This window comes from Oncorhynchus mykiss, chromosome 20, assembly GCF_057628025.1.
Source record: "Oncorhynchus mykiss isolate SJ-2025 chromosome 20, ASM5762802v1, whole genome shotgun sequence".
In the NCBI taxonomy this organism is placed as follows: domain Eukaryota; kingdom Metazoa; phylum Chordata; class Actinopteri; order Salmoniformes; family Salmonidae; genus Oncorhynchus; species Oncorhynchus mykiss.
The window spans coordinates 2,533,809-2,548,786 of NC_143041.1; the positions used below are offsets into that span (position 1 = coordinate 2,533,809).

At 42.9% G+C, this 14,978-nt stretch overlaps 1 protein-coding gene and 1 long non-coding RNA gene across 16 annotated transcripts in view; one reads left to right on the plus strand and one right to left on the minus strand.

Annotated features, from left to right (window-relative positions):
* The window catches only part of LOC110498797 (conserved oligomeric Golgi complex subunit 7), a 35,364-nt gene that overhangs the window by 11,293 nt on the left and 9,093 nt on the right, over nucleotides 1-14,978 (minus strand). For 9 of the 15 annotated variants that reach the window (XM_036955584.2, XM_036955588.2, XM_090212007.1 and 6 more), the window contains 11 exons: nucleotides 14,189-14,305; nucleotides 12,952-13,120; nucleotides 10,996-11,078; nucleotides 9,991-10,113; nucleotides 9,416-9,614; nucleotides 8,804-8,931; nucleotides 6,331-6,476; nucleotides 2,434-2,550; nucleotides 2,165-2,230; nucleotides 1,816-2,002; nucleotides 1,426-1,566 (listed from right to left, as the gene is read on the minus strand). In XM_036955584.2, coding sequence (XP_036811479.2) covers nucleotides 1,426-1,566; nucleotides 1,816-2,002; nucleotides 2,165-2,230; nucleotides 2,434-2,550; nucleotides 6,331-6,476; nucleotides 8,804-8,931; nucleotides 9,416-9,614; nucleotides 9,991-10,113; nucleotides 10,996-11,078; nucleotides 12,952-13,120; nucleotides 14,189-14,305 — 1,476 coding nt within the window. Of the gene's footprint in view, nucleotides 1-1,425; nucleotides 1,567-1,815; nucleotides 2,003-2,164; nucleotides 2,231-2,433; nucleotides 2,551-6,330; nucleotides 6,477-8,803; nucleotides 8,932-9,415; nucleotides 9,615-9,990; nucleotides 10,114-10,995; nucleotides 11,079-12,951; nucleotides 13,139-14,188; nucleotides 14,306-14,978 lie in introns of all 15 variants that reach the window. The other 6 variants (XM_090212005.1, XM_090211998.1, XM_090211995.1 and 3 more) reach the window with 1 other exon arrangement.
* LOC149973606 (uncharacterized) overlaps nucleotides 1-14,978 on the plus strand; it is a 299,180-nt gene that overhangs the window by 494 nt on the left and 283,708 nt on the right. Inside the window, exon 2 of the long non-coding RNA XR_016489270.1 lies at nucleotides 213-274. This is a non-coding gene — a long non-coding RNA (uncharacterized LOC149973606). The remainder of the gene's footprint in view (nucleotides 1-212; nucleotides 275-14,978) is intronic.

Genomic DNA, 14,978 nt, shown 5'->3' on the forward strand with positions numbered 1-14,978 from the left:
AAAATCTGAGATGACAGTGTTGTTTACAAAAGGCTAAGCTTGAGAGATGGCATATTTATTTCATTTCATTTGCGATTTTCATAAATAGTTAACGTTGTGTTATGCTAATGAGCTTGCTGATAGATTTACACAATCCTGGATACAGGGGTTTTTTCATAGCTAAATGTGACGCAGAAAACGGAGCGATTTGTCCTAAACAAATAATCTTTCAGGAAAAACTGAACATTTGCTATCTGAGAGTCTCCTCAATGAAAACATCTGAAGTTCTTCAAAGGTAAATGATTTTTTTGAATGCTTTTCTGTTTTTTTGTGTAAATGTTGCCAGCTGAATGCTAATGCTAAATGCTACGTTAGCCATCAATACTGTTACACAAATGATTGTTTTGCAATGGTTGAGAAGCATATTTTGAAAATCTGAGATGACAGTGTTGTTAACAAAAGGCTAAGCTTGAGAGCTAGCATATTTATTTCATTTGATTTGCGATTTTCATGAATAGTTAACGTTGCGTTATGGTAATGAGCTTGAGTCTGTATTCACGAACCCGGATCCGGGATGGGGAGATCAGAAAGGTTAAAACACATTTATGGCTTGGTAGCAAATGTCATGGCCATTGAGCTAGTTCTCATAGTAGCAGTAAACAGGACAAAGTGATTTGAGCGATGGAGAGATGTGAAAGGAAGTTAAGGCCTCGCACCATCCAATCGTAGCAGTAGAAACAAGTTACAACCCGCCATTTGTTGACATAGTTGAACTAGCCAATTGAGTTGTTTAAAACGTAGTCCCGGCAGCGGAGTTGTTTAGACAGCTGAAAAAAATATATTTTCCAGATCACGGAAAATAAATACTAGTTTCATAAGCATCTGTGATCACAAATCATGCCGTTACGTTGGGCCCATTTGCATTGGATAGATGTTATTATATATCGTCAAACTAACAGCAGTGCATATATCATGTCCTTCCCTACAGGCGTGACATGCTGGAGTGATCAGTAGGCCAATATAAGCCCCAAGTGGAAGGCAAACACATCGTCTGTCATCTGTAGCACCATAGACTTCACTGATCAGCCAAAACAAGCTCAATAACTCAATGCATGCACACACTCCTATTGAATATGCATTCACCTGTATTGTGAATAGTCCTATGCAATCTTAATTTACCTAGTTGATAAAGAGATGTACCATTCAAATACAATTACTACCATTATATTGTTATGTAGTTAGATTGGTAAAAACAGTCACATTTATAGTTTGATAAAAAAATATATATCTCATGGAAATTTGTCCAACATTTTTTCAAATGTAATGATATTGAATATCAGCCATCGGCCTCCTTGACCCCAAAAGATTGGCATCGGCCCTAAAGAAATTCCACTGGTCATTCTTTAATAAACACACACTACAACACACACACACACACACTCTCACCTCCATTGTGGAGACCAGGCAGAGTTGATGTTTGATCTGCAGGAAGACCGAGTCGAAAGCCAGCTGATTGGCCTGCTGGTTGAGACGGGTCAGAGCCACTCGGGGCTCAGCCAGAAGACTGGAGTTACCTGACCCCTTCTCCTACAACGCAATGGCAACTTGAACATGCCAGACCTCACAACAGACCTAACTCCCTAAAAATATACTCACACTTAATTGCATTACAAGGCTTTAATGAAGCAAAAATGACAATGACAAAATGACAAGTCATTAATCTCAATACTATATTTTCTCCCTGATTGTACCCATTCTAAAAAACTAAACGCAGACACAAATTAAAGTTAACAGTGCCAAGTCATCTCCATTTTCCGTCAGCATCACCATCCATACCTTGAGGGAGTAGAGGACCTCCATCAGGCTGTTGTATTCTGCCATGTTGCCCCGCTGCAGGTAGTTGTACTCCTGCCAGGGGTTCCTGCCACTGGTCTTCCTCTCCGTGGAGCTGGCCTCCTGGATGCCCGCCAGGCTCAGAGGGCTGTATGACTCAGACAGGTACTTCCCTGCCGTGGCCAGGATCCTATAGGATCATAATGTAAGGTGTGTTGAGACCCATCTACTATATAATGCACTTTAGTAAACCTATAAGGATGGATATCAGTCAGGGAGTCAGGTAGCTACGGAGTGGGGCTGGGGGTTGACTTGGAATTCAGCTATTGTGATCTTGTTATGTTGGTCTTACTTGTTTGACAGCTGCTGCTCATAGGCACCACATTGTCTCAGCAACTCCCCACAGGTGGCAATGATTCTGCAATGCAGAGGAAACAGGAGGAATCAAAAAAAGTTCAATACAGTTCATGCACAACTATATCCTTTTCATACTACTGAGCCAAGCCCAGCCGAGCTGTACTGCACTGGCCTGGTTACGCATTAACCATGGTTGTTGGAACCGTTCTGAAATTATAAATATCAGAGCCAGCAGAGCTTGGTTTCGGTTTGCACAAAACCCACCTGACAGAGTTCTGGAAGGCGGTCCAATCCTCTTGGAACACAGCAGCACTGGGCGTATCCTCCAACCTGCACTTCTTTCTGATTGACTGCAGAGTGGTGGAGAAGTCTGACACATACCTGTGGAAAATATGGCCAAGACACATACGTGAGGGCAATGGGCAAAAGTTAACAGGAATATTAACATTTACGGTATAGTATATACAGTGGGGTCCGAAAATATTAACACCGTTGATAAAGACGAGCAATAATGACTGAATAAAACTAATAATATAAATTAGTTATTCTATGCAAAAAAAAATTGGGGGAAAATTATATTATTTTATACCAATACAACTGATCACCTTTACTCCACACACAGAAATGCATACAATACGCTCCCTCACCCTCCCTTTGACCATAACTCTACCCTCCTGATTCCTGCTGACAAGCAACAACTCAAAACAGGAAGTACCAGTGTAAGGGAAATGTGTGCTTTTCTTAAACTAATTTCTGTGTTCTAGTCATGTGCTGTCCTATAAAACAATTGCTGTGTTCATGCAAGTGGTTGACTGAACAAATCCTCTTATCAGTAGCTGCAATTTGGCAGTATGCCCAGACCTTGCTTTGAGAACAAACTAAATATATCTCAGTTGCAAGGTCTCAGCTTAGAGAGAAGCCTTGTGAGGTGTTGGTCTGTCACGTTATGAAACAGTATTGGTCGGTCACATGAATGAAACAAAAACAGTAATGATGAATGAATCATGCTAAATCTCGCAAATATAACCTGTCTGTGTATAGTTGTATATAAGACAACTGCTGGGTCTGCCCAGGGTGAGCTCCTGATTAACATGTGTACTATGGTGCATTGAGTTGGTTGGAACCTCTCCAGCTCGCTGACAATAAACAATGATTCATTTAAGATTGACCGAGTGTCCCTGTGTAAGAATTTCCACGACAATTTGGCATCAACGAACAGCATGATTGATTCTGCCTGGGGGAGCTTTCCAGTGGGGGTCTGCGAGGAAAACCGGTGGTGCATTTTCTGAAGTGTGAGGGAAATTCCTGTCTGACCAAAACCTTGACGAGGACCTGCCCCGACCAGACCCTTACAGTGAGCTACCCAGGAGGAGACACATCATCCATGAACAATTGAGTGACATCAACTGATTTCAGTAAGTCAATTTAAATGAATCTGTATAAAAATATATATTTTTAATAAAAACACCAGCGCGCTGACAATAAACAATGATTCATTAAGATTGACTTTGAGTGTCCGTGTGTAAAAATGTCCACGACACGCTCAATAAGGAAGTGGTCTAATGAAGCGGATGCTAAACTACCGGACTGTTTCGTTAGCACATACTGGAACATGTTCCGGGATTAACCCGATAACATACACTACATGGCCATGCAATCTCCATAGTCAAACAATTTCAGTAGAATATTCTTACTGAAGAGTTCCGTGACTTTCAACGTGGCACCGCCATAGGATGCCACCTTTCCAACAAGTCAGTTTGTCAAATGTTTGCCCTGCTAGAGCTGCCACGCTCAACTGTAAGTGTTGTTATTGAGAAGTGGCAACAACGGCTCAGCCACAAAAGCTAACAGAACGTGAACGCCGAGTGCTGAAGCGCGTAACTCATAAAAAAAATGGTCTGTCCTCAGTTGTAACACTCACTGCCGAGTTCCAAACTGCCTCTGAAAGCAATGTCCGCACAATAACTGTTTGTCGGTAGCTTCATGAAATGGGTTTCCAGGGCCAAGCCTAAGACCACCATGCGCTAGGAGTGGTGTAAAGCTCACCGCCATTGGACTCTGACAATCCAACGGACAAATCTGGGCTTGGCGAATGCCAAGAGAACACTACTTGCCCAAATGCATAGTGCCAACTGCAAAGTTTGGTGGAAGAGGAATAATGGTCTGGGGTTGTTTTTCATGGTTAGAGCTAGGCCCCTTAGTTCCAAGGAAGGGAAATCTTAATGCTACAGCATACAATGACATACTAGACAATTATGTGCTTCCAACTTCGTGGCAACGGTTTGGGGAATGCCATTTCCTGTTTCAGCATGACAATACCCCTGTGCACAAAGCGAGGTCCATTCAGAAAGGGTTTGTCGAGATCGGTGTGGAAGAACTTGACTGGCCTGCACAGAGCCCTGACCTCAACCCCATCGAACGCCAACTGCGAGCCAGGCCTAATCGCCCAACATCAGTGCCCGACCTCGCTAATGCTCGTGGTTGAATGGAAGAAAGCCCTTGCAGCAATGTTCCTTCATCTGGCGGAAAGCTGCCCAGTGATGTGAGCCTACCACACGAGCCAAATTACTTCTATGCATGCTTCAAGGCAAGTAACACTGAAGCATGTGTGAGAGCACCAGCTATTATGGATGACTATGATAACTCTCTCCGTTACCAATCTAAGTAAGACCTTTAATCAGGTTAACATTCTAAAGGCTGCAGACAAGACAGATTACCAGGACACGTACTCAGAGCATACGCTGACCAGCTGGCAAGTATCTTCACTGACATTTTCATAGTTTAGTTTGTTAGTGATGTGGACACCAAGGAACTTGAATCTCTCGACCTGTTCCACTACAGCCCCGTTGATGTTAATGGGGGCCCGTTCGGTCCTCCTTTTCCTGTAGTCCACAATCATCTCCTTTGTCTTGCTCATGTTGAGAGAGAGGATGTTGTCCTGACACCACACTGCCAGGTCTCTGACCTCCTCCCTGTAGGCTGTCTTATCATTGTCAGTTTTCAGGCCTACCACTGCTGTGTCATCAGCAAACAATGATGTGTTGGAGTCGTGCTTGGCCACGCAGTCGTGGGTGAACAGGGAGTACAGGAAGGGACAAAGCACACACCCGAGGGGCCCCGGTGTTGAGGATCAGCGTGGCAGATGTGTTGTTGCCTACCCTTACCACCTGGGGGCAGCCCATCAGGAAGTCCAGGATCCAGTTGCAGGGGAAGTTGTTTAGTCCCTGGGTCCTTAGCTTAGTGATGAGCTTTGTGAGGACTATGGTGTTGAACACTGAGCTGTAGTCAATAACCAGCATTCTCACATAGGTGTTCCTTTTGTCCAGGTGGGAAAGGGCAGTGTGGAGTGTGATTGCGTCATCTGTGGATCTATTGGGGCGTTATGCAACTTGGAGTGGGTCTAGGGTTTCCGAGATAATGGTGTTGATGTGAGCCATGGCCTGCCTTCCAAAGAACTTCATGGCTACCGACGTGAGTGCTACGGGGCGGTAATAATTCTAGGCAGGTTACCTTTGCATTCTTGGGCACAGGGACTAAGGTGGTCTGCTTGAAACATGTTGGGTATTACAGATTTGATCAAGGAGAGGTGCTTTTTTTTTTTTAGCTCTCCTACCTGTGCCATTGAGGAACTATAGCAAGCACACTTGTAGGTATTTTGTTTTAACACAACCCTGCATCCCTGCCATCACACACTTACTGTTGTTCTTTACGCAATCCAGAAACGGTCCATTATAAATCACAATCTGGGTCAGGTGGGCATGATTTGAAAGCTTATTATACTGCCAACATAACTAGCTAAGTTATAAAATACAATCTTACAGTGTTAGGCTTTGACAAGGCAATTCATACAGCGCTGTGCTGTGCAGAGCATGTCTGTCGTCATGTGTAGCATGCAACTGTACAGCCACTGCTTTATAATTTAGACATTTATCAGTGCCCAAATCTGCCATTTTCAACTCATGTGCATGAGTGTAAAGGGTAAAACAAAATATATTTCACTGAGCAATTGTATTAGTATGAAATCATTTCTGAATTTGTTAAAGCATACAACAAAAGCTCAGTAATTAAATTATGTTGGTTATACAGTCATTATTACTCATCTTTATCAAGGTGTCAATAACTCGGACTGTAAGTGTTTGTACTTTGTAGCTGTGTAATTACTTGGTGAAGAGGGCTTTGAGGAGGCCACACACGGCCAGGCCGTCGGTCAGTTTGACACAGCGGTCCACAGCAACACTGGCCAGGCCAAACAGCTTCCCCACTGAGTGACTCAGCTCCTCCACACAGTCTATCACTTCCCCATGCTCCTGATAGAGGGAGGGTGATAAGGAGAGGGAGGAGAGAAAGTGTAATGAAGAGAGAAGGAAAGAGGTACACAGTCAAACGGTCACATGGTCCTTTCCACCTGCCTACCCAGGTATGACACTAAAATATGAAATTACCTTTGTATCAGGGTTGGGGTGTGTGTGTGTGTGTTTGTGTGTATAGGTTTGGGCGGTATCCAGATTTTCATACCACCCTTGTGCCATACCGGCGTATATGGTATTACCAGCACTATACACAAAAAAATCCTAATGAACATTATCAGAATGCAAACAAAATACTAACAAGTACATGCATCACCGCCTGGTATGGCAACTGCTCTGCATCCGACAGTAAGGCGCTACAGAGGGAATGGTCCATCACTGGACTGAGCCTCCTGCCATCCAGGACCTCTATACACTAGGTGGTGTCAGAGGAAGGCCCCAACTCATACACTGTTGTCTCTGCTGCACGGTAAGCTGTACTGGAGCACCAAGTCGAGGACCAAAAGGCTCCTTAACAGCTTCTACCCCCATATATATATATATATATATAATAATAATTACTTTTGTTTATTTTGTAAATATTTTCTTCACTCTATTTTCTTAAAAAAACTGCGTTGTTGGTTAAGGGCTTGAAAGTAAGCATTTCACGGTAAGGTCTATACCGGTTGTGACAAATAATATTTGATTTGAAATTCCCATTGCGGTTGCTAGCTAAATGCTAACGAGCGAAAGTGAACTAATTCGTTGCAAGGACAGACAACCCAGCTCATAAAGTAATACCTCAAAAGTCTAAAAACCTATTAAACACCAGGGCTCTTGATCCAGGAGGGGATTCTCTGCTGAGATAACTAGCAAGTTAGCAAAGAATACACAACTGGAGAGTATTAAGCACATCTAACTTATTAATATAAGATACTGTATCTAGCTGGGAAACATTTAGTAGTGTGTAAACTTGATCACCTCCACCATGCTGCACAGTAACTCTCGTTGTGCACTAGCTGTAAAAAACACATTTGTTTTGGGAAATTACCAGCAAAATTATGTTACAGGTGAAATGAAGAACACAATCTTCTTTATCTTGTAACCTAATGCACAAGTTGACTGCAGGTATTTACTTAGTCTAAATAAAACATTTAATGTAATAAAAAAAACAGTTGGGGGCGGCAGGGTAGCCTAGTGGTTAGAGTGTTGGACTAGTAACCGGAAGGTTGCGAGTTCAAACCCCCGAGCTGACAAGGTACAAATCTGTCGTTCTGCCCCTGAACAGGCAGTTAACCCACTGTTCCCAGGCCGTCATTGAAAATAAGAATTTGTTCTTAACTGACTTGCCTGGTTAAATAAAGGTAAAATAAAAATAAATAAAAAGTTAAGAAAATACGTTTCTGGGTATTTCAAAACACCACGGCATACGGTAGATACAGTGTACCGCCCAACCCTATGTTCCTATGTACAGTAAGGTCCCAACTTATTGGCACCCTTGATAAATACTGCATAAAACCTAGGTGGGACCAAGTCACCATTTTTTTGAGTCACAAGCATGTTTCTGGAAATCAGCTCTCCCTGTTCGCTAGCTCACCCGACCTGTGCTGATTGGCAGCTTGCTCGTCCAATCAGAGGGCCGAGTGTGCGTTTCACTGTCCACTGTTTATTTTTTTGCAAGTGCGATGCCTAAAATACGGTAGTGGATCTTTGATGTTGCGGGGCTATTATGCATCCACTGGACCTGGGGCCCTTATTAAGGTCAACGGCATCATGAACTTGACCCAGTACCAGGACATTTTAGATAAAAACCTGGTTGCCTCTGCCAGGAGGCTGAAACTTGGCCGCAAGATAATAACCTCAAGCACAAAATACACGAAGAAATGTTTAATTAACCACAAAATAAACAGTTCGCAATGGCCATCTCAATCTCCGGACTTGAACCCTATTAAAAAAAACCTGTGGTTTGAATTGAAGAGGGCAGTCCATAAGCGCAGACGAAGGATATCAAGGATCTGGATAGATTCTGTATGGGGGAAATGGTCAAGGTTCCCTCCCAATGTGTTCTCCAATCTCATAAAACATTTTACAAAAAGGCTCAGGGCCAAGGTGAGGTATTGAAAACAAGGGGGCCAATAATTTGATCCCCATCTTTGAGGGGAAAAAAATATTACTTGTTAAACAAAATATATTTTTTCAATTGTATCAGTATAAAATACAAAATGTTCAAATTGTTTTAAGCATAAAATAAATCTCATTAATTGTATTATTTATTTTATAGGTCTTTTTTGCTCATCTTTATCAAGGGTGCCAATCATTTTGGACCTGACTGTACGTGTGTCTCTCACCAGGGGCATGGCGCTGATCTGGATGAGGAGGTGGGACTTCTCCAGGTCTCCATACTGCAGCTGGTAGGGTTTGTAGGGGTCATACAGGGAACTGACCAGCTCATTCACCTTCAGCAAGTTGTTCTCACCTGAGAGGTACAACCACAACGTAAGTCTACAGTACCTTGAGGTCTGAACAGTGAGCACTGAACTTTACCCCCCCAAATCGCTCCTTTAACATCAATCCTAAGGAAAAGTTAGAATTTCGTGGATGGAGCTAAAGTCAGGATTTATCCTTATACATCACTACAATTCATTAGTCATTATACACATGTAATGAGCAGATCTTGCAAATACTTGAGCTGCATTTACTTTAGTTTCCCTACTATAATTATCTTACCTATGAAATAGTCCCAAAAGTGCAAATGTCAAGCCAAATCAAGGGCACCTTAAATACTTTCAGGTATTTGACATGTATTTAACCCAGGTCTTATATCAATAAAATATTAACATCTATATCATCACTCTCACTGTTGACAACTGATTAAGGATGAAAATAAGCTGACTAGCTAAATCCAGCACTATTTCACACCTCAGCATTGACTACACAGGAGTGGTAGCAGGTGAACAGACCCAGGTGTGGCAGCATAGCCTGCTCCAGGCTCCTGCCGAAGGTGGCAGCGGTGTGGTGGAGCTCCAGCAAGGTGTCCATCCTCTGCTCCTGCGGGGTGAGCTCCATGGCCGTGCTCAGACACACAGGGATGGAGGGCACCAGGGCCCCCAGGGTCTGGATCAGCAGCACCGTCACCACCTCGTACGGGTTCTGAAATACCTGGTGGGGGAGAGGGCAGATGATGGTCAGGGACATGGGGTTAGGCTGTAGAATGCAAAATATACATGGAAGATAGTGTATCCTTGAAGCTCTGCAGACATGTTCTTTAAAGCAAAAGGCAAATGTGTGTTATTGTACAGCCTACCAGCGGAAATTATGCTATGAAAATAGTGTGTAATTTATGGTATGAGTGTGTGAGGATACCTAGGGTGTATGTTGCTGTACTTAGGGCGAGGATACTTAGCTGTGTTTTACAGTGAGATGAAGTGTGTGAAAGAGGCCTAGTTGTGCACGTTACGGTATGAGCCAGCGTGTGTGTGAAAGATGCCTAGTTGTGCGCGTTACGGTATGTGTGAGCATGTGTGTGTGAGTATACCTGGCTGCTCCACTGTAGCTGTGAGTGCCAGGTGGAGAGCAGGGTGTCGTAGAGTTCAGCCAGCTGCTGGTTCAGACTCCGCTCACTCTGAGACAGATCCTGCCACACACTCACCAGCTGACCCTGGAAACAAACACACACTCCTACAGATAAACCCTGTAAGACCCTAGCAATTACAGTCCCTCCAGGATTACGCAATCGTATAATTCATGCAAAAACCAACCAAACCATGCAAAATATGAAAGAGCTCGTAGTTTTGACCAATCACGCACTTTTACTGCATAAAAAGGGCCAATCAAAAGAGATGGCAATTTCGACCACTGTTAGCGCAGAAAACAGCCCAATCAAAACCCCTCCTCACACTTTTTTCCCTGCCAGTGTGTGAATCTGATAGCTGATAACTGACAGATTATGACTGACAGGCAGAACAATGAACAGGATTCCATTTAATTTATCAACAAAAGTCACAGCTAAAGTGGGGGCAAATTGTTTTGCACTCCACGCAACGTTGTGTTGGAACACAAGAGAAAGTCATGCAAAGTGAAAACTACGTCCGAACGGCCACCACAGCAGCGGCAGATCACCATGACTGAAGCCAAAACAAGAGACATTTCTGACAGTGATGTGCAGCTTGCGATTTATTCATTATTTTTGAATGACCCGTTTTACTGACTGGAGAATAATTATTGGTTTTGTTTGTACTGCTGGCCGCAGCGAAGGATGGATTGATGGATACGCTCCTCCGGCTCAGCGGCTCCAGAACTGTCTATCATGTGTTCACGCAAGAAAATAGACCATGCTGCAGGCAGAGACTATTCAGTTTAAAATACTAGAACTGAGCACATACGACTTATTCATTGATTTATATGAAATGAACATGATCAAAACAAAAATCTGTCAAGCCGCCGTAAAAGTAAGCATTTTTGGCCGCAGATATCACAACAACAACATTGAGAAGTCTTGGAGGGACTGATTAAATGAATCAGTGATAAATGCAATACATACCTTATGACACTTGTAGTAGTAGGCAAGGAGCTGTGGCATTCTGTCTATCTCTGTGAAGACATTCACAAACAGCTTGGCTTGGTCTACAGGAAAGAAAAGCATGAAGAGGAGAAATAGGAGTTTAGAAATAATATAAATACTGGATTCAAGTTAAGGCAAACACTTAATTTCAACAGTATTCAGTCAACAGTTTAATCAGCAATTACTTAGGAGACCAATGTACAGTGCCTTGCGAAAGTATTCGGCCCCCTTGAATTTTGCGACCTTTTGCCACATTTCAGGCTTCAAACATAAAGATATACAACTGTATTTTTTTGTGAAGAATCAACAACAAGTGGGACATAATCATGAAGTGGAACAACATTTATTGGATATTTCAAACTTTTTTAACAAATCAAAAACTGAAAAATTGGGCGTGCAAAATTATTCAGCCCCTTTACTTTCAGTGCAGCAAACTCTCTCGAGAAGTTCAGTGAGGATCTCTGAAAGATCCAATGTTGACCTAAATGACTAATGATGATAAATACAATCCACCTGTGTGTAATCAAGTCTCCGTATAAATGCACCTGCACTGTGATAGTCTCAGAGGTCCGTTAAAAACGCAGAGAGCATCATGAAGAACAAAGAACACACCAGGCAGGTCCGAGATACTGTTGTGAAGAAGTTTAAAGCCGGATTTGGATACAAAACGATTTCCCAAGCTTTAAACATCCCAAGGAGCACTGTGCAAGCGATAATATTGAAATGGAAGGAGTATCAGACCACTGCAAATCTACCAAGACCTGGCAGTCCCTCTAAACTTTCAGCTCATACAAGGAGAAGACTGATCAGAGATGCAGCCAAGAGGCCCATGATCACTCTGGATGAACTGCAGAGATCTACAGCTGAGGTGGGAGACTGTCCATAGGACAACAATCAGTCGTATATTGCACAAATCTGGCCTTTATGGAAGAGGGGCAAGAAGAAAGCCATTTCTTAAAGATATCCATAAAAAGTGTTGTTTAAAGTTTGCCACAAGCCACCTGGGATACACACCAAACATGTGGAAGAAGGTGCTCTGGTCAGATGAAACCAAAATTGAACTTTTTGGCAACAATGCAAAACATTATGTTTGGCGTAAAAGCAACACAGCTCATCACACTGAACACACCATCCCCACTGTCAAACATGGTGGTGGCAGCATCATGGTTTGGGCCTGCTTTTCTTCAGCAGGGACAGGGAAGATGGTTAAAATTGATGGGAAGATGGATGGAGCCAAATACAGGACCATTCTGGAAGAAAACCTGATGGAGTCTGCAAAAGACCTGAGACTGGGACTGAGATTTGTCTTCCAACAAGACAATGATCCAAAACATAAAGCAAAATCTACAATGGAATGGTTAAAACATAAACATATCCAGGTGTTAGAATGGCCAAGTCAAAGTCCAGACCTGAATCCAATCGAGACTCTGTGGAAAGAACTGAAAACTGCTGTTCACAAATGCTCTCCATCCAACCTCACTGAGCTCGAGCTGTTTTGCAAGGAGGAATGGGAAAAAAATCAGTCTCTCGATGTGCAAAACTGATAGAGACATACCCCAAGCGACTTACAGCTGTAATCGCAGCAAAAGGTGGCGCTACAAAGTATTAACTTAAGGGGGCTGAATAATTTTGCACACCCAATTTTTCAGTTTTGGATTTGTTAAAAAAGTTTTAAATATCCAATAAATGTTGTTCCACTTCATGATTGTGTCCCACATGTTGTTGATTCTTCACAAAAAAATACAGTTTTATATCTTTATGTTTGAAGCCTGAAATGTGGCAAAAGGTCGCAAAGTTCAAGAGGGCCGAATACTTTCGCAAGGCACTGTATATGAAAACCACCATAGACCTTGGCATGGTCTGAACCGGATGTCTAAACTAATGTGGATTCAATATTCAAACTCTCAATCCCATCCTTTAGAAACAGTATCTTACCTACAGACATGGAATTGAAGGTGGCTACTATCTGGGGGCTGGCCAGGGCCTCCAGCCTGTTCTTCAGAGCCTCCAGGTAGACACATTTCTCAGAGTAGTCTGGCGTATCCACCAGCATGGCTAGGCTGTTCTGCATGGCGGTGAGCTTAGAGGAGATCACTGTCAAATCCTGGAGAACGAGGGAGCGCTGGAGGTTTAGGTTCAAACAAAATGGAGGTTTGGTTGAATCAAAATGACTAAGCACACGTACAAGACCACACAAAGTCTACAAAACATTAAGAACACCTTCCTAATAGTGTCGTTCCCCCCTCCCTCCGATTCAGAACAGCCTCAATTCGTCGGGGCATGTACTCTACAAGGTGTGGAAAGCGTTCCATAGGGATGCTGGCCCATGTTGACTCCAATGCTTCACACAGTTGTGTCAAGTTGGCTGGATGTACTTTGGGTGGTGGACCATTCTTGATACACACGGGAAACTGTTGAGCGTGAAGAACCCAGCAGCATTGCAGTTCGAGACACAAACCGGTGCGTCTGGCACTACTTCCCCCGTTCAAAGGCACTTACATATTTTGTCTTGCTCATTCACCATGTGACAGCTCACATACACAAGCCACGTCTCAATTGCCTCAAGGCTTAAAAATCCTTATTTAACCCATATCCTCTGCTTCATCTACACAGATTGAAGTGGATTTAATGAGTGACATCAATAAGGGATCATAGCTTTTACCTGGATTCACCTGGTCAGTCTATGTCATGGAAAGAGCAGATGTCCCTCACACACACACTACACTGACACAAAACCCAGTTCCATTCACATACGCACGCACATAACACACACAACAACACAAACACACATGCATACCGACACAATTCCACACCCACTATTCGGTGCATTGCGACAAATACCATTTGATTTGATTTGAAATTAAAATCAGTAGACCCTATGGCTTCCCATAAATGTGGGCTCTCTACCCTGACTCTATACCTCAAACATAAATATGTAGTTCTGCCTTTTGAGGAGTTGGAATTTTGGGATCTCTCAATACTATTAAAGAACACCAAAAAGGCAGGATGTGTAGTGCTCTTTGTAGAACAAGAATAATATTGTCATAAATAAAATGTGCCCAATAAAATAATTTGGAATCCTAAATGTATAAAATCTGTACAAAGAGTGAATCGCCAGCATTCTATATCACAGGATAGGAGCGCAAACGTTTTAGAGGTAGATTAACGCCACCTGTGTCTTGAAGGTCTCCTCAATGTCTGCACTGAGCGTGCTCCATTTGTCTGCTTCCTGTAGTGCATCGGCAGCCAGGTGCATGCGAGACTTGACCTGATCAAGCTCCACCAAGACCTGCAGCACCGAATCAAGAACAGGTAAACATACAATTCATATTTGGCACATTGTGAGCTTGTTATACTATTTGGATAGTATGATATCCTGTCCAGGTGCTAGATCGTAGAGTAGTATGCGCCTGTGTATGTGGCCATGAGCGGACTGTGCTGCATCTGTGTTATGGGTCTTTGCTTAGTACAAGTCACTTCACTCAGTCTGTCTGTCTATGTGTAATATACAGTGGGAAGAAAAAGTATGTGAACCCTTTAGAATTACTTGGATTTCTGCATAAATTGGTCGTAACATTTTCTCTGGTCACGACAATAGACAAACACAGTCTGCTTAAACTAATAACATAAACAATTATAATTTTGCATGTCTTTATTGAACACACCGTGTAAACATTCACAGTGCAGGGTGGGAAAAAGTATGTGAACCCTTGGATTTAATAACTGGTTGACCCTCCTTTGGCAGCAATAAACTCAACCAAATGTTTTCTGTAGTTGCAGATCAGACCTGCACAACGGTCAGGAGGAATTTTGGACCATTCCTCTTTACAAAACTGTTTCAGTTCCACAATATTCTAGGATGTCTGGTGTGAACTGCTCTTGAGGTCATGCCACATCATCTCAAACCGGGATGAGGTCAGGACTGACTGGGCCACTCCAGAAGGCGTATTTTCTTCTGTTGA